This window comes from Euprymna scolopes, chromosome 11 (assembly GCF_053919585.1).
Source record: "Euprymna scolopes isolate OS-2025 chromosome 11, ASM5391958v1, whole genome shotgun sequence".
NCBI classification, from domain to species: domain Eukaryota; kingdom Metazoa; phylum Mollusca; class Cephalopoda; order Sepiida; family Sepiolidae; genus Euprymna; species Euprymna scolopes.
This window is the reverse complement of record NC_136492.1, coordinates 104,550,009-104,575,879: the sequence shown is the minus strand read 5'-3', so window position 1 is coordinate 104,575,879 and position 25,871 is coordinate 104,550,009. Positions and strand designations below refer to the sequence as shown.

The 25,871-nt window shown below is 30.1% G+C and overlaps 1 protein-coding gene across 4 annotated transcripts in view; it reads right to left on the bottom strand.

The window, feature by feature from the left end:
- Positions 1-25,871, bottom strand: part of LOC145288028 (uncharacterized) — a 593,135-nt gene that overhangs the window by 77,807 nt on the left and 489,457 nt on the right. For all 4 annotated transcript variants that reach the window (XM_080136036.1, XM_080136037.1, XM_080136039.1 and 1 more), the window contains exons 120-127: positions 21,473-21,682; positions 15,978-16,226; positions 13,744-13,953; positions 11,261-11,533; positions 6,276-6,485; positions 4,547-4,843; positions 3,257-3,466; positions 795-1,109 (exon numbers count right to left, since the gene is read on the bottom strand). In XM_080136036.1, coding sequence (XP_079992162.1) covers positions 795-1,109; positions 3,257-3,466; positions 4,547-4,843; positions 6,276-6,485; positions 11,261-11,533; positions 13,744-13,953; positions 15,978-16,226; positions 21,473-21,682 — 1,974 coding nt within the window. The remainder of the gene's footprint in view (positions 1-794; positions 1,110-3,256; positions 3,467-4,546; positions 4,844-6,275; positions 6,486-11,260; positions 11,534-13,743; positions 13,954-15,977; positions 16,227-21,472; positions 21,683-25,871) is intronic.

Here is a 25,871-nt window from a genome sequence, read left to right as displayed (position 1 = left end):
CAGGCGAAATCATTGTGGCAGAAAAGTTCTCTCAACAAATAGATGGGATGCATCAGAAACTTCAACAACAACACCAAATAACAGAAAAGGCCCACTTATTTTCCACGCCGATGCCCGACCACACGTTGCTTAACTGATCCTGCAGAAGTTGAACGAATTGGGTTACGAAACTCTGTCTCACCCATCATACTCTCTAGACCTATCACTTATGACTACTACTTTTTCAAGCATATTGACAAGTTTCTGCATTATGCTTCAAAAACCTAACCGATATCAAAAATGCCTTTAGCGACTTCATCACCGAGATTTTTACGTTACTGGCTTATTTTGCTTTGGTAAAAATTTGTTGATTCTGATGGTACTTATTTCGATCAATAAATTTTTGTTTGAGCTGAAATATGTTTATCTGAATTTAAAAGTTAAAAATCGCAAGAACTTTCTTGTTAACCTGATTATATATATATATATATATATATATATATATATATATATATATATATATATATATATATAGGTATATGTTTCGATATAAAAAAGGTACGTAGATGCGAGAAACACATATATAAACAAAATCTTATCTCATAGTTTTGTTAATACAGAAATATCCTCTATATAATTTTTAATATGTAATCTATGTATCTAGTAATATTACGTATAAGCTATTACATACAGCATATTATATATTATAATTTTATGTTTTTAATATTCTAACTTTATTTCCGACAGTAAACACTCTTATCAGTGTTAAGCTGATTTTTTGTTAATACTATCAAAAAATATAAACGGAATTTGACCTGGTTGATTTGTGACTTCCCAAGAAACTTCATGGTGGTCACCGGTGCGCTCATGTCCATGACTGGTCTGTTGTCCGTTGCTTGTGTTTTCTCCTCCTCGGTTTCTATTGTGTTGGCTTTCGTCCGGTGTTCGACGGCACCGGTCTACTGTTCTGTCCTCTGGACATTCCCATGATCCGTCGGAGTGGCAATCACAGTTGAAAATGAAGCATCCGTCCATGAAAGAAAACGCCTTACCAAGGGGATGATCCACTCCATTGGCTGTACAAGCTCTGACGTCATCACTGATTACTATTGTCATACTTTTGCTTGGTGCTGTAAATGAATTAATGCAATAGAATAATTGATATATATATATATATATATATATATATATATATATATATATATATATAAACATCTATATATACACAGAATCATATATACATATCGGTTCATACATTTTGCTTATTTACGATGAAATCAAAATACGTTTAACAAGTTTATACAGTGAAAAAAAACACAAACACATGAACGCACATAAAAACTGTCAGAACGATAAAACAAAAAAAAAAATCAATGAATATTCCTATCCACCCCAATATTTAAAAGAAAAATACTGTTTTGGGTGTTGACAATGTCAAAGTGCGCATGTCCGACACTCCTATGAAAGTTGGGCTGTGAAATTACAGCATATCTAGAATATCTGTTTGATTATATAGAATGATTTGGGACACTCGTTTGTTTCACGTTTTTAAACGTGTCCTTAGACAATCATAAACAGTTCAGCATTGATTAGAATCAGATTTCAAACATAAAAAGGCAGAAATGATCAATCATAAAACTTTGCTTAACCCATAACGTCGGTTCTTTAATCTCTATTTTCACAAAAGTTTTACATCATCATCATCATCATCATCATCATCATCATCATCATCATCATCATCATCATCAGCAGCAGCAGCATCACCATCATCAACATCATCATCACTATCACCATCACCACCATCATCGACATCATTACCATCCCCACCACCATCATCATCACTATCATCATTACCATCACCACCACCATCACCACCATCATCATGACTATCATCACCATCATCAATATCATCATCACCACCACAATCATCATCATCAGCAGCAGCATTACCATCATCATCATTACCATCATCATCGTCATCATCATCACCATCATGATGACCATCATCATCATCATAACGCCTGTTTTACATATTGGCAGATGATGCACGGCTTTTAGAAATCAGCTTTGAAAATAGCCTATCTTCATCTAGGTGTTTATCAAATTTAGATTATTTGGACTACCATTCTCATGTTGAGTATTATTTTCAAACTCGAAAATCTTTGTGTCAAACTCAGGAATCTGCACAAAATTTCAAACGAAATTTTAATCTATGAGGGTAGCAGTCATGACCAGTTAGAACTTCGCTATTGGTGAATTCAACAAGATTCACCTGAAGTAGATCGAAGGTTACGTCAACCGAAACGTTGTGAAAATGACACTCAAGATGAAAACAGTACTCCGAATATTCCAAATAATTCGAATTATTACTCATCATCTAAAAAAATTCAGAAACTAAACATCATTATCACTTCCTCCCATGTTCAACAATTACGAACTAAAGAACTCTCATCCATATTTTCAATGTGACCATACTAACGAAGTCTCTTGTTTTGCACACATCTCCTTATACAGTCAAAACTTACTTTTACTCTGAAGTCATTAGATTTAAGCTTATCTTTAAGAATCGCATTGATCATACCATTCTCATATTAGTTGTCTCCATACAACAGACGTCCTCAATCTTCACTATCTAGAATAAATATATTTTTCATTGCGCTCAAGTTTTTTATGTTTGTATTTTAAACGCGTCCTGTGCTCCTTTATTATATGCATGTACATATGTGTGTGATAATGTCACATGAAAAAAAGAAAACAAACCTTTTATAGCATTAATAAATAGTGATGGGACAATTCCGATATTTTTCCCAATTCCGATACAATTACCGATTCCGATTCCGATTCTTAAGCAATCTCTAAATATTTAACCATATAGTTGTATTTTTTCTCCGATTACCATAAAAAGACACACGTTAAGTGTGCAAATATTTTCCTAAACGTAAAAATATACTTGTGGGGAACGGTCTATCGATTTTAGCTTCACTTGTGATTTAAAATCAATAAATATTTGTCATTTTATCATTATAACCAGTAATTAGCTTTAAACAAAAGCAAATAAAAAAAACATTTAAAAGAATCGTTTTGGCATCGGAAAATTGGTACACATTTTTCTGATTGCAATACCAATTCCGATACCCCCAAATATTCCGCTTTTCTCGATTCTGATTCCAATTAATCATACCAACACTACTAATAAGACTCTATAAAGAGGATAACGTTTTCTGTTACCTATTCTTGTGATATGGATAAGTCGGGTTAGCAATAGGGGCACACATACCTCTTACAATTTGTTGTCCAGGTTCTGGTTTGCATTTATATTCAGACCTTTCGGCTGGACAATCCCATGATCCGTTTAGATGACATTGACAATGGAATTTAAAGCATCCTTCCCTGAATGAAAATGATTGACCGAGGGTGAATTGCATCTCCTGTGCAGTGCAGTATTTAATTTCAGTGCCGACTGATACAACCAAACTCCTTGTGTGAGCTGCAAAATACAAAGTCAATAATTATCTTAATTATATTAACATGTATAAAATTATATTCATGGATAAAAACCCTATAATAATTTATCGACAGTTGTGAGTGGCTCAAGTAACATTAAATGTTTCTCCAGTAATCCTGAACACCTGTCCCGCCTAATAATATATAAACAGCAGCAACCAGGAAGGTGACAGTGTCTAATTGATTAACGACATGGACTGAACACCTGGGTACACCAAGTTCGAATCCAGTTCGTTCCACAGAATCACTTTCATTTTGTGATGTTGGCAACCTTCACGTGGTCCCTCCTGCAGGCACCTGATGTTTTTCTAGAAAGAATTCTAACAAAAAAATATAAGGGAAACGAATGTAAACAATGCTAATCTAATTTGTACAAAAGGAATGAACGAATGAATGAATGATGATGATCATCATCGTCATACACATCATCATCATCATCATCATCATCATCATCATCATCATCAGCAGCAGCAGCAGCAGCAGCAGCAGCAGCAGCAGCAGCAGAATCCCACCACCGTTACCACGACCATTTTTACTCTCGTAGAAATCGTTCCAGACAAGGCTGAAGCCACTTGTTGTAAGGAGATAAAGAACTAGCACTTCAAATCCAAAAACTTATTAACAATACGTGTTATATGTATAACTTTCGACCTAGAAAACAGCAATTCTCCTCACATTGTCAGAAATATCGTCTATAAAATATGAGGACTAAAAACAACAGTAGCGACCATGGAAGAATGAGTGCAGAATATAAAATATAGATTTAAAGGATGCTAAAATAGGCATCCGAAAAAAGAATAAATTTTGAAAAAAAAAGAAAAAAAAAAGCCAGCAAAAGAAGGTACGAAAAGAAAAACTGCAAAATAGAATTATCGCAAAAATTTTGGAATTAAGAGAAGATTAAATACAAGACAATAACCGTATAAGAATATACCATTGTCAGTGCTTGTTTAAAAATTTTCGACTGGGGTTTGAAATTATCGATTATTTAAGGGAGAGCTTTAGATACGCAAACACGGGCATATTTCTTTTATATATGCTTTTTATATCATGAAAAACTTACACGTTTGTTCTCTGGATTCTCCTGTGGAATGATGTCCATCACTACCACCTCCACGACTTACGTCCTCGCCACCAGTTCTCTGTCCGTCTGTGCCAGTTTGACTCTCGCCCGCGAGACGACACATGTCGACGGTCATATCGAAGGGACATTCCCATGAACCATCCTTCTGGCAGATGCAATTATAGGTGAAGCAGCCCTCATTAAAGGTGAATTTGCGGCCAAGCCCGTGTTCAACTCGGTTCACTGTGCACGTCCTCAAATTTGCCCCGACAATTATGTGCACAGCTCGAGTCGGTACTGAAAAGACAGAATAAGTTTTAATATTTAAAACCTCACTTGAATAAAGGAGAGTGTAGTAATCTTAATGGATACCATTCCAGCCTATGCGATCGGAAAATTATACTGTTGGGAGAGATTTAACCTTAAAATTTTATCCAATTATGACTACAATAATGACATGTTTTCAACTCATCAGCATTATATTTGGTTTAACATCCGTTTTACATTCATGCCTGCGTTCAACTGCATTCAGAAATTGACTTTCAATCCAACTTATTTCAGGCCACATGTTTATTTAACCTTCTTTCTTTTAAATCCATCTTTACCACTTTCTCTTATGTTTTTCTTTTACTTTTCCTGCTGAACTGAACATGCTACCTCAACTGTTCTACATCTACTAACCCAACAACTAATGATGGGACGATTCCAATATTTTCTTGATTCTAATTCTTTATAAATCAATACATATTTAACTATATCATTTTTTTTCCAGATTACCATAAAAACATGTTAAATGTGTATACATTTTATCAAATGTAAAAACACTCTTGTGGGGAATGATCTATCAATTTTAGTTTAAAATCAATAAATATCGATTATATAAGCATTACTACCAGTAGTGGAAGAATTTTTATATTCTTCGTCCATGCAACACATGCCGTCAACTCTTTCTAGCCAGGTGTCACTTCCATATATCATCACACTATGTACACATGCTGATAAACATTTCCTTTGTGCAACAATGGTAACGCTCTGCTGATTAGTAATGACAGAAATTCCCTGAACTTAATCCACATGCATAACTCTTACAATCATACAATACCTGCTCAACCCTGTGTTCCAATACAATAAAACTTCTGAACAAACACAATAGTTTTGCCATCAAAATATACTTTCGCCACATCCGACTCCATTCTTACATAAGAATTGACTATCCTTTCTCAACTCACCAGTAATTCCACAGCATTTCTTGTGTATTAAATGCTTACAAGTAACTTAATTAGATCATCATCATCATCATCATCATCATCATCATCATCATCATCATCATTCACTCACTAGATGTTTTCAAACAGACTATCATCAAAGATTGCTCTTTGAGAACAATTTGTGGTGTTCCCTGGAGACTGAGTAACAAGTTACCCCAGATTTCCAGTACTCTCCATCTCTTCGGATACCATTTGCAAATTAATTTGTGATGTCGCAACAACCATTTACCATTGATTTCTCATTGATAGCAGTCATTATTATTATTATTATTATTATTATTATTATATTAACTAATCATATGTAAATAATCATAAACAAGCGGTAATATGTTTCGGCACTAAATGACCCAAAATATATTTATATACCATGAAATAGAGAGACCAAACTAAATAAAAGAGAAAGTGTATATATAGATTGTTGATCCATTTGTTGCACATTGGTTTTAGTATGTTTTACTAACCTCGTACAATTTTGCGATCAGTTTGAGGTGGACAGGAAAATGTGGCCAAGTGTCCAGGACATTCCCATGATCCATCCCTGTTGCAAGTGCATTTGTAGCGGTAGCAGTCCTCTGAGAAACTAAATGTTGATCCAAGAGTATAGGTTTTGTCTTTCCATTCACAGGACCTGATTTGAGATCCAGGAGCGACAACTTGCCCTTGAACAGCGACTGTTAAAAACATACAATAATTTTACAACATAATATAAATAATGTTACAACATAATATAAATAATGTTTCAACACAATATAAATAATGTTACAACATAATATAAATAATGTTACAACATAATATAATGTTACAACATAATATAAATAATGTTACAACATAATATAATGTTACAACATAATATAAATAATCTTACAACATAATATAAATAATGTTACAACATAATATAATATTACAACAGAATATAAATAATCTTACAACATAATATAATGTTACCACATAATATAAATGATCTTACAACATAATGTAAATAATGTTACAACATAATATAAATAATCTTACAACATAATATAAATAATCTTACAACATAATATAATGTTACAACATAATATAATGTTACAACATAATATAAATAATCTTACAACATAATGTAAATAATGTTACAACATAATATAAATAATCTTACAACATAATATAAATAATGTTACAACATAATATAATGTTACAACATAATATAGATAATGTTACAACATAATATAAATAATGTTTCAACATAATATAAATAATGTTACAACATGATATAGATAATGTTACAACATAATATAATGTTTCAACATAATGTAAATATGAGTAATGTATAATACTCGATAAATGATAGGAATGCAATTTCGCCCTATTTCACTCATCGCTATAGTTTTATATGCAAAATCTGCAAATGCAAATCTGCTTCGACATTGATTTAAACCAATTCTTGATGTATGTGCTCAGAAAATATGCGTTCGATTTCATTAATTTTTACACTTTACTATGCTCGATATCATTTTACAGCAAGTTAGAAAAATGTTCATTTTTATGGTCAGATTTACTAATATTGCCATTTTCCCTGGGAAGACTTTTTCATAGGAGCTGTAGGTTTCTGGCGCCATTATTATTTCATATGACGATCTTGCAAGTTAGCTACTCAACATTAGATACTTCCTTTCTGTTTAGGTGTTCCGCTTGTCTATCTCAAAACGTTTTTACATAACAGATTAAGAGATTAAATTTCAAGGAACCTCCACAGTTGAGAATTACACATTAAGGGATTGCATATATATATATATATATATATATATATATATATATATATATATATATATATATATATATAAGTCAGGTAATATATTTTGTTGTGCAACATAAACTCGTATTCATCAGACTACTGTTCTCATCTTGAGTGTCATTTTCACAAGTCGATGTAACCTATGACCTTCTTCAGTAATATTCACCTGCACTTTTAAAGATCATTTTTCAGTGTAAGCGACCGAAAAATGCAATTGCAAATTACTTAGGACCTTTATCCAGTCATGGCTGACGGAACGAGAGCATGCTACCCCCACGAAGTAAATAAAGGGTTCTGTTCAAAATAATTTTTTCCACATGTCTGATTACCCTATATACCAAATTTCAAGTATATGGATCAAAAATTCATTGGGTATATAGGTTGAGAGTTGCCCTCACACATATGCACATTCTGACTTTTATAGATAAATAGATTAGAGATGAATGGAAAAAGCGGATATACCAAACAATGCAATCAAATTCACTTACTTTTAATTTTTCGTCTTTAATGTTAAAATCATTCCCCAGAACTAAGCTGAGCGATTTTTTTTTTTAGCAAATTAACAAAGTACAAGCAAAGTAGTATGCATTAGAGATTAAGGCTGACGAAAGACAAAAAAAAAAAAAAAAAAAAAAAGAGATTGAAAATAAGAAAGAAGGAAATACGAATAATGATTTAACATTTCTTTTAAAATCTTTCACAGGAATAAGAAATAATAATCCAAAATCAAAAAATAAATAAATAATGAAGAAAAGAAAGCAGAAAAAAATTTGAAATCCTCATTTGTCTTTTTCCTTTCTCCTCCGTCGTGTATCTCTTCCGTTTTTATATAATTTCCCGCCTCACCTTTTCTCCCATATAGATATCTTTCTGTGACTTTTTTCAAATAAAAAAGATATGTTCATACATTTTGTAAATAGTTTTCTGTGTGCACGTGTGTCTAGCTTAAAATCAAAAACTACAAACTAACACCCACAAAGTTGGTATACTCTTGATCGGTGTAACCCCGGATGAATAATATATAAAATTAAAAATAATAACTCATTTTAATCAAGGAGTCATTTCCTTGATGCGGGCTAATTCATTCAGAAATCTATATAAGAATTATGTTTGCATGTTCAGAGAGAAAAACAGACTGTATGGAGGAAAAGAAGGAGTGAGAAATGGGATGGGAAAGAGGTAAATAGACGGTTAGAGTGGGGTAAAGAGATGGGCGGTTTTTGTACCGGGAAATACCAGGGAGTCCTCCTAGTTTTAAAAATAAAGGTGAAATATTAAAAAAACTTTAGGTGTCTTCAATAAGTTTTCAAACTTTTTTTTGTGCAAGCATTTAAAATTGTCATAGACTCTTGAAAATCAGTATGTTATTGCTATACATCTTATAAGATGATTGACCAATTTTCATGATATCAGGTTCAAATGAACAGCTACAGCAGGAATTGGAATGCACCATACTAAAGCGTGATTTTCACAGTTGGTAAATTTAAAAAATGCAATCTGGACGTGAGAACACTTTACAAGAACGATATGCAATAAAATTCTGTTTTAAACTTAGAAAAAAATGCCATAGAAACGTATGGAATGTTTCAGACTGATTTTGGATCATCTTGCATGAATCGAGCATCAGATTTAGAGTGGCATAAGAGATTCAAGGAAGACAGGAAGTCTGTAAAGGATGATGAGAGAAGTAAGGAAGTCAGAACACCAGAGTTGATTGGCCAAATAAAGAATTTCATGCATAACAACCGTCTATAGAGGCAATAAGTACACGGTTTGATGTCAGTGTGTGAACTACATTCATGAGGAACTGAGGATGTGGAAGATTTGCGTGAATGCGCAGTCCATCCTTGTCACAGACAATTTAACCAAGATAGTCCAGACCTTGCTCCATGTGACTTTTGGTTATTCCCATAAGCTTAAGGAAAATCTTATGAGACAATTTAGGAGATGAAATAAGCTGTGACGAAAGTAATTGACAGGTTAACACAAGACGACTTTCGTGGAACCTTCTAGAAGTTGTTTGAATGGTACAAGTGCATTGCAGCCAGAGGAGATTACTTCAGAGGGGACTAGAGTTTCATCTATGTACTATCAATAAAAACGCCCATGCGAAAAAAAATCTGGAAACTAATTGAAGGCATCTCATATGTTATGTAATTCCTATGGTGTCAGTAAAGGGACTTTTTTCCCCGGCACTATAAATAATATAATAATATAATAAATGTAATAATACAATATAAATAGTGATAATGATAATAACAGAGAGAACCAAGCTAATATCTTGAAACACATTAGTTCTGTGCATTATGTAAATTATTACTCTTGTTAACTACTTCTTTGTCTTAGTTCTTTTTGACCCTTTAAGACTGCAAAATGATATGTGTCATTTTTTTTTGTATTCTTTTGGTATATTCGCTTGACATTTTATCAGATTAAAAATTTTTCTATTTGTAAAACATTTTTATGGCTTTCTTATTTTTTATCCTTTTGCTTATCTTCTATATACGTATAAAGTTGTTTTTCTCACTCTAATATTGATAGTAAAAGCCTACTTTCTTTATTTAAAAATTATTAAAATGAATTTTTTAACATACTCTGTTATGGATATGCGAGCGACTACATAAAGGTTAACTAATTGGCATGTTCCTTTAAAAAACGGGTGTTAATTAATTACTTATCCGTCTTTTATGGTTTCTCATTAGATGATTGGTTTCATTTCACCATGTTGAATTTTATTTATGCATAGTTTCTACATTCTGCATAATTGTGCAGAATTTAAGATGACAACGTCTTGCACATGGAAATATTATATATGCATATATATATATATATATATATATATAATTATATTTTTTTTGGAATAAGAAATCCAGCAAAGTGCTCAATTATAAGGAAAATCTGAAAATAAGAGCGTATCATTTATATTTTGTTTAAAGAAAGTTTCAGATGAAATAAGTCATTGGTACCGTCGGTTTCAAAACCGATAATTAAGGACCGATCAGGAGATGAGTATTGACTGAAGAGAGCTTGATATGGTTGATATGGGTATCTAAAACGGTCCCTAATTATCGGCTTTGAAACCGACGGTACCAATGACTAAAACTTTCTGTAAACAATATATATATAAAGTGTTCTTGTCGGTGTGTGTGCAAAAAGTCTCTAACAATTTTTTCTCTGAATATTAGGTCTACAAGTTTGAAATTTGATTGTGTGTTTGGACCTGTAGCACACGTTTGATTTGTTTTTTAGTCAGCAAACAGTCATAGCTCAAAGTCGCTAAATCTTTAACCTTTCGTATCCATCTGTCCGTAGCTCGGACGGTAATGATGGCAGAAAGATAAATAATGACTAAGGCTGGAGTGTTAAAATCCTCGTTTCGATTCTAGGTGATGGTATCTAAGTCATATATTTTTTAATAACTTTTGAAATCATTACTATGTATTGGATAATAATCAGTAGGGGATTGGCTACATAAAAATCAATAAGAAGCCTACATGATTTAAAATATAGTATTTATGTATAATTTACGAGTGGGCAATGCCAAGCTGCCTGTTAGTAAATGTATGAAAATAAAACATTGAAATTAGGAATGCATAAAACTGGAAAAAATTGTCCATGAAAACTGCCTTCTTATATTAGTACAGAGAATAATGATATTTAAAAAGGATTACATACTCGGTCGATTCACGGAGGCCCAAGTAGCACTTGAACTGCTGATTTCGTCCTCCACTCTTTCACGGCTATGTTGCCCTTCATCCGGCGTTCGACGGCACCTGTCAACTGATCTATCCTCTGGACATTCCCATGATCCATCGGAGTGGCAATCGCAGTTGAAAATGAAGCATCCGTCCATGAAAGAGAACGGCTTACCGAGAGGATAATCCATTCCTTTGGCTGTACAAGCTCTGACGTCATCACTGATTACTATTCTCATGCTCTTGCTTGGTGCTGTAAATGAATTAATGAAACATAACCATTGATATATATATATATATATATATATATATATATATATATATTCAGATCTTCAAATATAGAACTTTTAGAATACAATTGAGTAAAGATTTATTCTTTGTTTTCAAACAATAAAAAAATTCTATATTTTGAAGATTTAACCTTTTCAAATCATAAAATTTAAAAACCTAAAATTTGATTTATTTGCTCTATCTTGTATATTGAGCAATTTTATTTAGCTGGGATTATCTTATATAAAATGTTACATCTTCTAATAATATTTTGTAAGATCAAAAATCACTGGATTAACATACCAGTAGATATATTTCATTTCATTATTCTGAAGTATATATATATATATATATATATATATATATATATATATATATATATATATATATATATATATATATATATATATATATATATATAAGGCAGCATTTGTTTTTAATGTCGTTATGAATGAATATTAAAATTTGTTTAAAAAACAAAACGATCGCATCTTTTTTCATTAAAAAGATATATTTATTTAGCATTAAAGACATGCTAACTTTCACTCATACAAGTTTTTTTTTAATACTTTTTATAAATTTGTTGTTTTCTTTTCTTGGATATGTAAAAATCTCTCTCTGTATTATAAGTCCGCTGGGTGTATATATATATATATATATATATATATATATATATATATATATATATATATATATATATATATATATATATAATATTAAGTAATGTGATTGATAATTTAAAATTTAAAAATCAAATTATAATTAAATTAAAAATCCGTTTCATAAGAAGGAACAACAACAAAATCAATTATCTGTACGATCGTTTCGGATCGTTAGGACAGTTAACTATCGAGCTTATTATATATGTAAATTACAACGAGCACTTTCTATTTCCTGTATTTTAATTAAACTAGTAATTTCACTGTTACATTAAAATATACTCAGCTCTTTAGACTATTGTTCTAATCTCCTTTATATATATATATATATATAGATATATATATATATATATATATATAGATATATATATATATATAAAGAGAGAGAGAGAGAGAGAGAGAATAAATGACAAAAAGTTATATTCTAAAATTCGTTATGTTGACTATCTTATAATTTATTCCTTTAATTCAGTTAACTTATACAATTCGTGACAGTATCTGTTTCATATCGCAAAATCAATCACTTAATTATTATATCAATCAGTGAACCTATTATGCCCTTAACCCATCATAAAAAATAGCAGCAATCAATCCGTCAAAATAAAATGAAGTGTGATTTGACATGATTAAAATCCGAAAATTGGAAGAGAAGCTGCAAATACCTTTATATTTTTCCATTACGCCATATTAAATTTTTATCAAACTAAGTTATTAAACCCAACCATTCGTACTAACAATATACATTAATTTTCGAATTTTAATCATGTCAAATCACATTTCATTTCCTTTTGACGGATTGATTGTTGCTATTTATTCTGATAAGTTAAAGGCATAATAGATTCACTAATTTATATAATAATTAAGTGATTGATTTTAAGCTACGAAACAGATACTTTCAAGAATAGTATAAATCAACTGAATTAAAGGAATAAATTATAAGATGGTCAACATCACGAATTTTGGAATATAACTTTTTGTTATTTATTCTCTATATTAATTTGTAATTACATTGAGCTTCTTGAATAAGGATTGATAAATATTATAAGAAAATATATTTCTACAGATATATATATATGTGTACATGCATATATATATAAATATATATATGCATGCATTATAATTATTTGATATATATATATATAAATATATATATATATATATATCAAATAATTATGTTATTATAGAGTAAATCTTTAACAAAGCAAAACATCTAGATAAGAAAAGCTCAATCAACGCTGTTTATTTTTATCTATTATATATGTATTTCTGTATCCTCTATTTACTGTTTCTATCTTCTCCTCGTCTTTCCTTATTGATTTTATAATATAATTAAGTTATATATAACTTTTATCCCTCATATTTCATTTAATATTATTGTTTTGATTTATCTACATATTACTGTATTAGAGCAATTTAAAAACCTACGTATTAAAAGCTTGAAGTTATTGCTTCTAGACAATGTGATGCTTCTTTGGTTGTAATACATAAGGAGGTTTTTGTTGTGCTCCTCATTAGAAAGACTGGGTATATTTACCTCTGACAATTTGTTGTCCTGGTTCCAATCTGCATTTGTATTCTGATCTTTCAGCTGGACAATCCCAGGATCCATTCCAATGACACAAGCATTGGAATTCAAAGCACCCTTCTCGGAATGAAAACTGTTGACCGAGGGGGTATTTCATCTCCTGTGCAATGCAATGCCGGATTTCCGTACCCACAGACACCACCATACTTCTTGTGTGAGCTGAAGAATAATCAACATAAAAAGCGTCAATTAGCATTATCTAATAAGACATGTAGTGGCCTATTCACACACATACGTATATATATATATATATATATATATATATATATATATATATATATATATATACCATGATCAGTTACACGCCACTGCCCCCCCCAAAAAAAACCAGTCTACAATCATAATTTTAATTTATTTTGGTAAATGCCGATATTCTTTTCTTCCTCGTTTTTGCAATCTGCATTTCTTTCGTTTAATAGAGTGCTTTTCAGAGACAATCGTTTGTTAATAAAAGACAGGCACACTATTAGAAAAAACAAAAAAGCATGAGGAAGGAGGAAAGATGAGAAGAACACTATGTCAAAAATACAAAAGTACTCACTTTAAAGATGATAATCAGAGAACAATTTCCCAAGAATCATTTGACACAATGTAAAAGATTTTCGAATCATCAGCTTAGATTCAACAAGCCATATATATATATATATATATATATATATATATATATATATAATTTTCAGAATGTGAGAGATTATATATAATTATTTCTACAGACCCCAAAACGCCGCAGCCCACAAGTGCCATGCCAGCCAACAAACCGGAAGTCTAAGACTCGAGTTTCGCCCTCATTTTGCTCAGTTGGTAGAGTGCTTGCCTTGCATGCAGAGTGCTCGGGTTTCAAATCCCAGGTGCGGTATGTCTGACTGATGAGCCCAAATGAGGGCGAAACTCGAGTCTTAGACTTCCGGTTCGTTGGCTGGCATGGCTTTTGTGGTCTGCGGCGTTCTTTGGGCTGTGGAAATAATTAATATACACACACACACACACACATATATATATATATATATATACATGCATACATATATACATACATATATATATGCATGCATATATGCATATATATATTTATACATATGCATGTACATATATATATATATATATATATATATATATATATATATATATATATATATAGGGTTTGGACAAGATAATGGAAACATGTTGTGAATTTTAGGTGTTTTAAACTTATAAAAATTGAAAAATTTCCAAAATGTCTTTCTTGTGTGGTCGCATTAATGTCTACTTGTCCCTTGAGAGGAAAAATGTCCTAGTGCAAGACCTTTACTACACAGGTCATAACTAGATAATGCAGTTGCATTATATTAAATGTTCATAGTCATAAAGAACCTGCTTCTTTTTTAGCATTACATTTGATTATGATGTATGTACTCGTCTGGGAACGAAGATGAATCAAAATACGTTTGGAAGCCATAAGAAGGCTGGGAGTGACCATATTGTTTTATATTTTGCAATAATTCAAAGGCAACAATTCAATTCGACTACAGAGATTTTTTTTGTATTCAAAATAATTAAAACTTTTTAATTGCTAAAAGTCGTGAAATTTGATTTTCTTACTGAAAAAAATTACTTGATCAATTGAAGAGATTTTTGGAATATGCCTGCAAAGTCTAAGTCCTTGTTGAGATGACTTGTTCCCTGTTGACTGAGGCATTCTCTGGTTTTGTGCAGTTCTAGACTGTCCACCTTCTCAGGTATTGCGCATTCTCCCTTTGAGAAGGGGTTAGTTTATTGAAAACCCCCTAAGACGCCCTTACTGGAGAATGCAAACGTAACTTCCCAGATAGTTTTTGCAAGTCAGAGTGCTTTTTCTCTAGAGCGCCAACTTTTCAAATCCCACTTTCAGACCTTGTACCACATGATCCCATTAATACTTAGCGCTCCATTACATGCCAATTTGCATATTTTTACTTAAAATTCACCATTACGTAATTAGGACACCCAAAATACGCACACTTATGTGATCACACTCCATCATGCTTAAGTAGATATTTATTTTTATTCACTTTCTATTTTATGTAACAGCCATTTTTTTGTTGTTTTCATCAGCCGAATGTATTTCTCACCTGTGTTCATCCCAATTCGATTATCAAGCCTGTTTTTCTAACACTGCTCTGTTGGGTTATTTCTATACTGTTTTGTTGCAAAATAATTATGTAACTTACCTGGTCGACTTCGATTTTCTTCCCGTGTCTGGGATCCACCTCTACTTGGCTCTCCTTCAATGGTGCGTCGACATCGATCCACGGCACGATCTGCTGGACATTCCCATGATCCGTCCATATGACATTCACAGTTGTAGATAAAGCAGCCCTCTGTGAATGAGAAAGGATTGCCAAGTCGAAACTCGGAACCTTTCACGGAACAAGATCTCGGATTGTCTCGAGCCACAATTGACAAACTTTTACTTGGTGCTAAAAAAAAAGCAAACAAAAATAATTATTTATAACAGAAAATTTATATATATATATATATATATATATATATATATATATATATATATATAATTATTTTTAATACCTACCCAAACTAGTGTTTGATCCTTTTGGGAATCATCAGTGGAGAAGGTTATGATTACAACCGATTAGGGGATTTGAACTCGGCCACGTGGGGGCGGTTCATCAGGAATTTGTTTGTGTTGGACTTGAAGACATCCAGGTTGAAGTCGGGAGGGAAACAGGCAAGTGGAACAGAGTTCCACAGGCGTGCAGTTCTAAGAAAGAAGCTTTGTCATGGTATCTACGTTTTGATTTAGGCACAGATAGGGAGTGGGGAAATTATTGACGGTGGTTTCAGCTAGTCGGGTGTTTTTTGAGAAAGATTGGCGAGGGGGGACCAGAGAATGGAGCTCAGACGAGCACCTGCCATGGAAGTAACGATAGAACAATCACAGGCTTGCTACGTCTCTTCTGTGGGAATACATTATATATATATATATATATATATATATATATATATATATATATATATATATATATATATATATATGAATGTATAACGTTGTTGGCAGAACTCGGATACGAGTATACATTTTTGCTAATTAATGCATTTAGAATTTTTTTAAATTCAATTTAGAACATTATATAATCAATTCTTAATGCTGTAATATTTTAAGTTATAAATTTAATCTATATTTTACTAGAATATCTTGTCCTTTTCTTTTCCAGTTTTAACAACTAATTCTTTACTTTTCCATGTTTAAGCTTAACCATATTCCTTTTTATGCTTGCATTTTTCTATTATATATATATATATATATATATATATATATACATTTCTATTATATATATATATATATTTTTATCGTTTTTACTAAATTTGTTATTATAATAACTAATTTACTATTATTATTATTATTATTATTACTATTATTATTACTATTATTATTATTATTATTATTATTATTATTATTATTATTATTATTATTACACATGATCAATGTCTATTCTATTATTAGAATTACTTTGCATTTATTATTATTTTTTTATTATTTTTATTTTGTCATCTTTATCATCATCATGGTTTTTCGACAGCCTTAATAAGCTAAGATTCTGCCTTACTTAAAACATTATAATCCTCACCCCCCCCAACTTTTTTTTAATAATGACATCGAATTGAACACTTTATAGAAAGATCTGTTTCGTCCTGTCTAGACAATTTCCGGTCAGATAATAAGAGCTTTCACGGACTGATTTTTTCCGCTTAGCCTGATCTTAATTTCTTTAAAATTTAATCTTAAATTAAATTTCTATATTTCTTTATTTAACATTTGAAAAAAGTATTTTTTAATTTTATTTTTATATTTATAATATGGCCAGAACAACCTAGCTAAAACACTACGGTTATGTTAGTTTCGTATTCGCCCTATGCTGGCTTCAATGTTTACAAAATATCAGCTATATTAATTCTTAGATTTAAGACCAGTTTTAGGTTCATATTTTATTAAATAGGGAAATAAAGACTGACATTACCTTATATTTATTTAATCCTCATACATCATTCAAGGCCCATTATTTTTTATTTTATTTAATATTCTATTATTCTCTTTCGTTCTAATCTATTGTTATTATCGATAATTGGGAAATCCTAGCTACGAAGGGAGATAATCCATCTCATTATTAATTTTCCAAAAACTAGTTGAAAATTATGGGGAAATAAGGTCGCTGTAGGTACTTATAATAGTTAATGGGAGACAACTAGAGCCGTTTGATGTTTCAAGCTTTGATAAGTACTAAAAAGCGTCTATGATTTATTAATTAATTTAATTAAACAGATACAGAAAAGGCTATGATAGCTTATAAAGTATATTTTTAATCTTAAAGCTGATTATATACCCATGGGTTTAACTTACATCTGCCATACATCCATAATCTACTGGGGTTACTCATGGCTCCAAAACCAAAATTACAATTCGTGCATTGTGTTCTTGGATACCTAAATAAAATGATATATATCCTATTAATAATTATTCTGACAACAAAACCAGCCAATAGCTACAAATGTGTTTCACTCCGATGAAAAGGTGTTTACCCTTGAATTTTTGGATAAAAACATTTTGAACAAGAGTAAATCAACCAGCAGGGATTTTACAAGCTTTAGTTGTCAAAGAACAATATCAATTAATTTCCAATCCACTAATTGCAAATTTAATCTTTTTAATAATTGCTAGTTTATTAAGTTGTTTTATTGATCTGTAAACGGTACCACTTATTTCACCATCAATACTACTACAACTAAATACTAAAAAATGCTCGTGGTTATGGAACAATATTTCTAATCTTTGTTAAGCTTTATACTTTATCTATATTTCTTATCCAGTTTAGAATAATAGAAACTATATTTGCTTACTAGATTTGGATCCTTCGTTTAGACTACATCATTCCAAGCTATTTAACTCTACATTAAAATTTGGCCTTGTACCCAAGGATCTTTATTGTTATAAAAAGTTTTTACCTCAGTTACATTTAAGACATGATAACAGAAACCTATTCTTGTGAAGACACTCCTGTATAGCATCTAGCCTTTTATTTAATATTTCTTCTTTAGAATTCACTATGTAGAAGGCTTCCAATAGACATAGATTGCACCTTTTTGATTTCCCAGAGCTATACTTCCTCCTCCTATCCACTACTGACCATTTCAATTCAAAATCTTTATTGTTTCCATTAAGTTCCCTGACCCAATCCCCTAATGCAGTTGTATTCCTCCTTTTATTTCTAATGTTGATTCTTGTACCCTCCCCCCTGCTATCGTTAACACATTCTCTATTAGTTTCCATCCCTGGTTCCTTTTTAAAAGATACTACATGGTTTCTGTATATTTCCTTCAAAACGCAATCCGTGGCCCCAAGAAATATCTTCCTGGTACTATCGGTCTTAATCTCGCATTTATACACTATTTCTGAGGTTAGGCATTTACCACTCAACGGACAATTGCCAGGTATTCTGCAATTACATTTTCTGTCTAAGACACTTTCATTCGATGCTAACTCGTAATTATTCCTTATTTTACTTATTTTCCTATTGTTGGGGCTTATTATAGTGTTAGTTAAGTTGCTTGATGTCGAGAAAGATAATTTTACCGAGTTTCTATTTATTATTTTACTTAATCTATTTTCCAGAGGGAAGTTTTTATCAATTATTCTGTAGAATTTCCAAGGTATATTAGTTTTGATATGCTCGCTGAACGGCGGATTGAGCCAAACCTGTCTCTTGCGTCTATTTCTCTTATTAATGGTACCGCCCTCGTCATTACTTGTTTCGCTGTTATTATTACTCCCTCCGTTCCCATTCTTTTGATCCTTATTAACGTATCCTTTATTAATTTTCGGTTTCTTTCTAGCTCTCATTGCTATGTTATATGATATTGTGCAGTTAGGTTTTTGTATCCCAATCTCATAAGAGTTTCATTGTAATATTCCTTGGTTTTATCAAAAAGATATTAAATGGCTACGGGTTTTTGTGGTAACTTCTTATGACAGGTCTTTAAATAATGATACGAAAATTAGGTGACATATTAATATTTAAATAAACTCTTGACAAAGATGCGTCCAGGATAAATGCTTTCGCATGCTTCTTTTCCTTTAAGGGAAATTTCTTTAAATAATGTTCTATTGTTAAAGTGATTTTTATTCAAGAAGTCTGAAGAAAGGCTGGTTATGTGAAAATTTTCAAACGCCATAATGCTTGAAATTGTCCAATCGGTCTTAAAACAATTGTAACTTACAATGAAATACACTTTTTGTTGCTATCAATTCCTTATTTGAAGTCTTGGTTTTGTTAATACAGTATATTAATGCTCAATTATGAAATATGATAATTTTGTAGCTTACATTTTAAGTCATCTCTTTTTGGCTTAAAATTCATTGGTATATGAAAATTTACTGAATTATACGAACCTAGTAAAATTCAGTATATTACAAACAAGTATATATATATATATATATATATATATATATATATATATATATATATATATATATACTACAAAAGGCGCTCGGCGTGACTCAGTTGTAAAATAGATATATTTTAATGTACACAGGTACACAGATTTCGTATTTATTATTGTACCTATTTAAAATGCCTCCCCATGGGACAGAGTTAGACACCAGGGTCGTTTTTTAACGTGGAGAAAAGGTACAAAAATAAATTGTCTCAGTTGTGAAGGATTTCTCCTCAACAAAAAGAGAACGAGAAATGGAAGTGCTGCATCTGAAGAACAGATACTACACTTTGATCTTGGCCAAAAGTTAATTATTTCATGTTATATTACTCAATATATAATTCTGATTTCAAAATAAAGAAAAAAATTATTTGAGCGCCATCATAGCAAAATATAGTTTTATGATTTAAACTGTGCCTGCACTTTAAGCAAATATTGAAGTTTATTTGTACTCAGCATAGTTGGACGGTGAAAAGGAGTGTGAATTTTATTGAATACAAACAATGTTTTTGATAGACAAGATGCAAACAAGGGCGCCCACAGAGTTTCATATATATATATATATATATATATATATATATATATATATATATATATATATATATATATATATATATATTGTTTCCAGAAAGTTTAGATGAGATAAGTCATCGTTATTGTCGATTTCAAAACCGATAATTAGGGACCGTTTTAGATACCCATATTAAGCTCTCTTCAGCCAATACTCATCTCCCTACGTTCTTATTACCGGAGTTTCCTTATAATAGAGGACTCTGCTGGATTTCTTTTTCTAAAAAACATATAACTAATTAACTCTCTCCCCCCCCTCTCTCTCTCTCTCTCTCTCTCTCTCTCTCTCTATATATATATATATATATATATATATATATATATATATATATATATATATATATATATATATATATATATATAGTATGCATTATAAGCTTGTTAAAAATTAAGTATATTATTTTAGCTTTTACAAGAGCTAATATAAAATATTTTTTAGTTAAAATTATACATTATGGTATCTGTTGAGTGCACCCGAGTTTCATCCACCTGATCATGCTAGCTTTGGGGTGAAAGTTCGATTCTTCCGCACCGTTCTGCTTGTTATATGAGATGTGGAGATAAAAATTGATGTTTACAGAATCGATATACTTAAAGCTACATGTGATAATTCCATTGTAAATCAAACAAAGGACGGGGGAAAAGTTACCTCTCACGATTTTCTGTCCTGGTTGGAGTTGACAGATGTATTCCGATCGTTCCGATGGGCATTCCCATGATCCATCTGAATGGCAATCACAGTTAAATCGGAAACAACCTTCAGTAAAAGAGAATGGAAGACCAAGTCTATACTGGTATCCTTCTGCTAAACAATGTTCCAGTCGGGTACCAAGAGCCACCACTATGCTTTTCGTATGAGCTAAAAAGAAAAATTGGAAAATAGAATACAATTAATTATTTTTCTAACAACTAACGTAGTTTGTTAAAGAAATACATAATTCAACATTTGACAAAATATGTATATAACGTTTTAATTTTAAAGTTCATGAAAATCTTTTGCAACCACTAAATCTAAAAGACCTATATTTGAAACATCAGCAGATTTCATCTAATATTCTTCTGGCTTAGTAGGCTTAAGAAGTTTCCGCGAATAATGACGATAAGGAATGCTCATAGATATATACAAAAAAGTATTGGATACATTACATGATTCTTTATAGATATATACAAAAAAGTATTGGATACATTACATGATTCTTTATAGATATATACAAAAAAGTATTGGATACATTACATGATTCTTTATAGATATATACAAAAAAGTATTGGATACATTACATGATTCTTTATAGATATATACAAAAAAGTATTGGATACATTACATGATTCTTTATAGATATATACAAAAAAGTATTGGATACATTACATGATTCTTTATAGATATATACAAAAAAGTATTGGATACATTACATGATTCTTTATAGATATATACAAAAAAGTATTGGATACATTACATGATTCTTTATAGATATATACAAAAAAGTATTGGATACATTACATGATTCTTTATAGATATATACAAAAAAGTATTGGATACATTACATGATTCTTTATAGATATATACAAAAAAGTATTGGATACATTACATGATTCTTTATAGATATATACAAAAAAGTATTGGATACATTACATGATTCTTTATAGATATATACAAAAATGTATTGGATACATTACATGATTCTTTATAGATATATACAAAAATGTATTGGATACATTACATGATTCTTTATAGATATATACAAAAAAGTATTGGATACATTACATGATTCTTTATAACTCTAATTAGGGTTCAAGATGTTAACTAAAATTTGGGCAGTATATTCTTATTATTCTTACTCATCACAGCTCATCAGTGCGGCTAGACAAGCAACTACCTCAAGCCACGATTGAAACCCGACCGTCTGTACCATTACACTATTGGCGGCTGCTGAGCGAGTAGTGAGTTTAACGATGTTTTGACATGGTCCGAAATACCTCCGCTCGATTTGTTTACACAAAGAGCGTCCCTTATATGCTAATGGTAATTCGTGTATCACTTCTCAATATGCTCAACTCAAGATGAGGAGCATTATATATATATATATATATATATATATATATATATATATATATATATATATATATATATATATATATATGGGGTGTCCAGAAAGTCTGTCTACATTATATAGCCAGACTTTGTGGCCACACTGCAGATTATGTAGCCAGACTTTGTGGGCACTCTGTAGATTATATACTTTTATATGTATATATATATAGTGAATAAATTACAAAAAACTATATTCCGAAATTCATGATGTTGACCATCTTATAATTCATTCCTTTAATTCAGTTGACATTTACAATTGTTGACAGTGTCTGTTTCGTAGCACAAAATAATCTATCCGCCAAAAGGAAATAAAGTGTGATTTGGCATGATTAAAATCCGAAAATTGGAAGAGAAGCTTCAAATACCTTGAATATGGTTTCACTACGCCATTTTGAATTTTATCAAAAAAAGTCACTAAACACAACTATTCGTACTAATAATCTACATAAATTTATGAATATTCTACCAAAATGTTCTATTCAATAATTAGTAAATTTATTAATTCTATGAAAATGACATCAATAAATTATAAAGTATTATACATGTTTGCATATACTAAAATAAACTAAACTACAAAAACCAAAACAAACAAAAAAAATCGATTGACTTTTACGGTTATATTAAATAATAAATTGATTTAAATTGAAACCATGCACAATTCAGTTCCCTTGACTATTATAATAAATTTTATTACTATTTCAATTATAATTCTTAGAATCATTCAATTCAAAACCTATAATTACGTTTAGTTAAGTTTAAATTTTTTTTTAAACTCCTTTGTTTACCATGATCGTAAAGAGTTAAAATTAATTTAATTTAATTTAAAGTGTCACTTACATCAAGTCTATCGATATATTGACTTTTCTTATTTTGATTTTATTTTATTTTATTTTTTTACATTCATACTATAAACATTCCTAACCCATAGTCATCCAATATTCCACTAATAAGTAACTTTTTTATACAGTTTTAATATCTTTCACTTAATATTATTAAAAACTCAAATAAATGTATATTATAAATTAATTCTCTAATCCGTCCAATATAAAATGTTAGTATTAAAATTATTTAAATCGATAATCATAAGTTATACTGCATTTCTGCTAATGTTAAATTGTAAATTAATAGGTTACATACATTTACCTTAATTTTAATTTATTTATATATATATATTTATATTATTTTTCATAAATATCCCCACCATCATTATTATTCATTTTGACAGTAATATTTTTAATTTTCACATTTCACATATTTTAACCAGTTCAACATTCGACAGTCTAGTATTGATAAACATATTACGAAGTTTTTACTTATTTAAAGTATAATTTTAGTTTAACATTGGATATGTCCTAATTCTCTAATAATTAGGTTTCAGAGTTTTATAATCTCATAATATGTTATTTTAGTTATAATTAAATGAATGTATATTTACGTGAAATATAATTCTAATTGTACTTTAAGCTAATTAAGAAATATAAATATTATTTAGACCTAAAATTATAGACCGTCTCCACCTCCGATTTCCTTATACAACCCCCTATGTGCTTTTTTCTACCTTAAATTTAACTTATAATTCCGAAATAAATTTATAGATGTTTAGTTAATGAATATATATATTAAAAATATATAGTTTATCTTAATAGATGTTCAATAGATATATCTTATTATAACTATAACATTGTTTTTACATTCATTCTAATAATTAACCCATTCGGTCCATATATTTGAGACCACTTATCAATCAAATAATAATCACTTGTTTCAGCATATACATGTTATTTTTAGATCAATATTTGGAATCTGATTTCTATAAATACATTTGTAATATTATCATTATTACGAATTTTTTCCGAACCATAAACTACCTGACTTAGCAAACTGAACTTTAACATTTATAAACATTACTATCAAACTAGAAGTAATAATATCATGATCCATTATTATTCCATATTCTAATTTAATATTTAATTTTTCATCCACACTTAATTATATAATATAGATGTATGCTCTTTTTTATCACTGTACAATTAAGTACTATATTATGTGAGATATATAGTTACCTACATTGTTCATATTAAATATTAATTTAGATATATTTTGCCACCCCATATACTATCATTACCTAAATTCATTTGGCATATTTAATTCGTTTATAAAGTTTTATTTATTCTGTTTATCTTCATGGGTTAATTATATTTATATAAAGTATTTACCTCCATAGAGAAATTACTTAACTTATCATGTTATGGTAATTTCATATATTTTCTCTTCTAATCTATTTTCTGAATCATGTTTTATTTAAACCCATTGGTTACTTATTACATCTAATTAAACCAATTATGAATTACTATTACAGAATTTAATAATATTTATGTTATATTTTATCGTGATATTTTTAAATCATACTATATAGTAACACATAAAAATCCATACCCTTTCTTTTTGATTTTCTGTTTAAATTATCATTAAAATCATTGTTATACTTAATTTAGGTTTATTTGTTTACCTAAACATTATTATTACTTTATTTTTATTATTTTCATTTTTATTCTCAACCTTATTTATTTATATATTAATCTCAATAAATCAAAATTAACTTTACTTGTTAAGTACGTTAATTCAATTCTAATTCAATGAATTTACTAATCAAGTTTTAGTCGAGATAATGTATATTTTGATTTATGTAAACAGTTTTGAATTACTTCCTGGCGTTTGTTAATAAGGTTTTCTTTGGATATTATAACATGATACGATTCGAGATTGCACGACCGGACTTACTAGCACGACCCAATATCGACCATTTCAATTTGTATTCAATTTTGTTTTTCCTTAATTCCCTAATCCAATTTGCTAATGATGTTGTTTTCTTCTTATTGTTGCCATGTGGTATTTTGAAGGATGCTGTATGATTATTAAATCTTTCTGTAAAGCTACTATATGTTCTTGTTCTGTTATT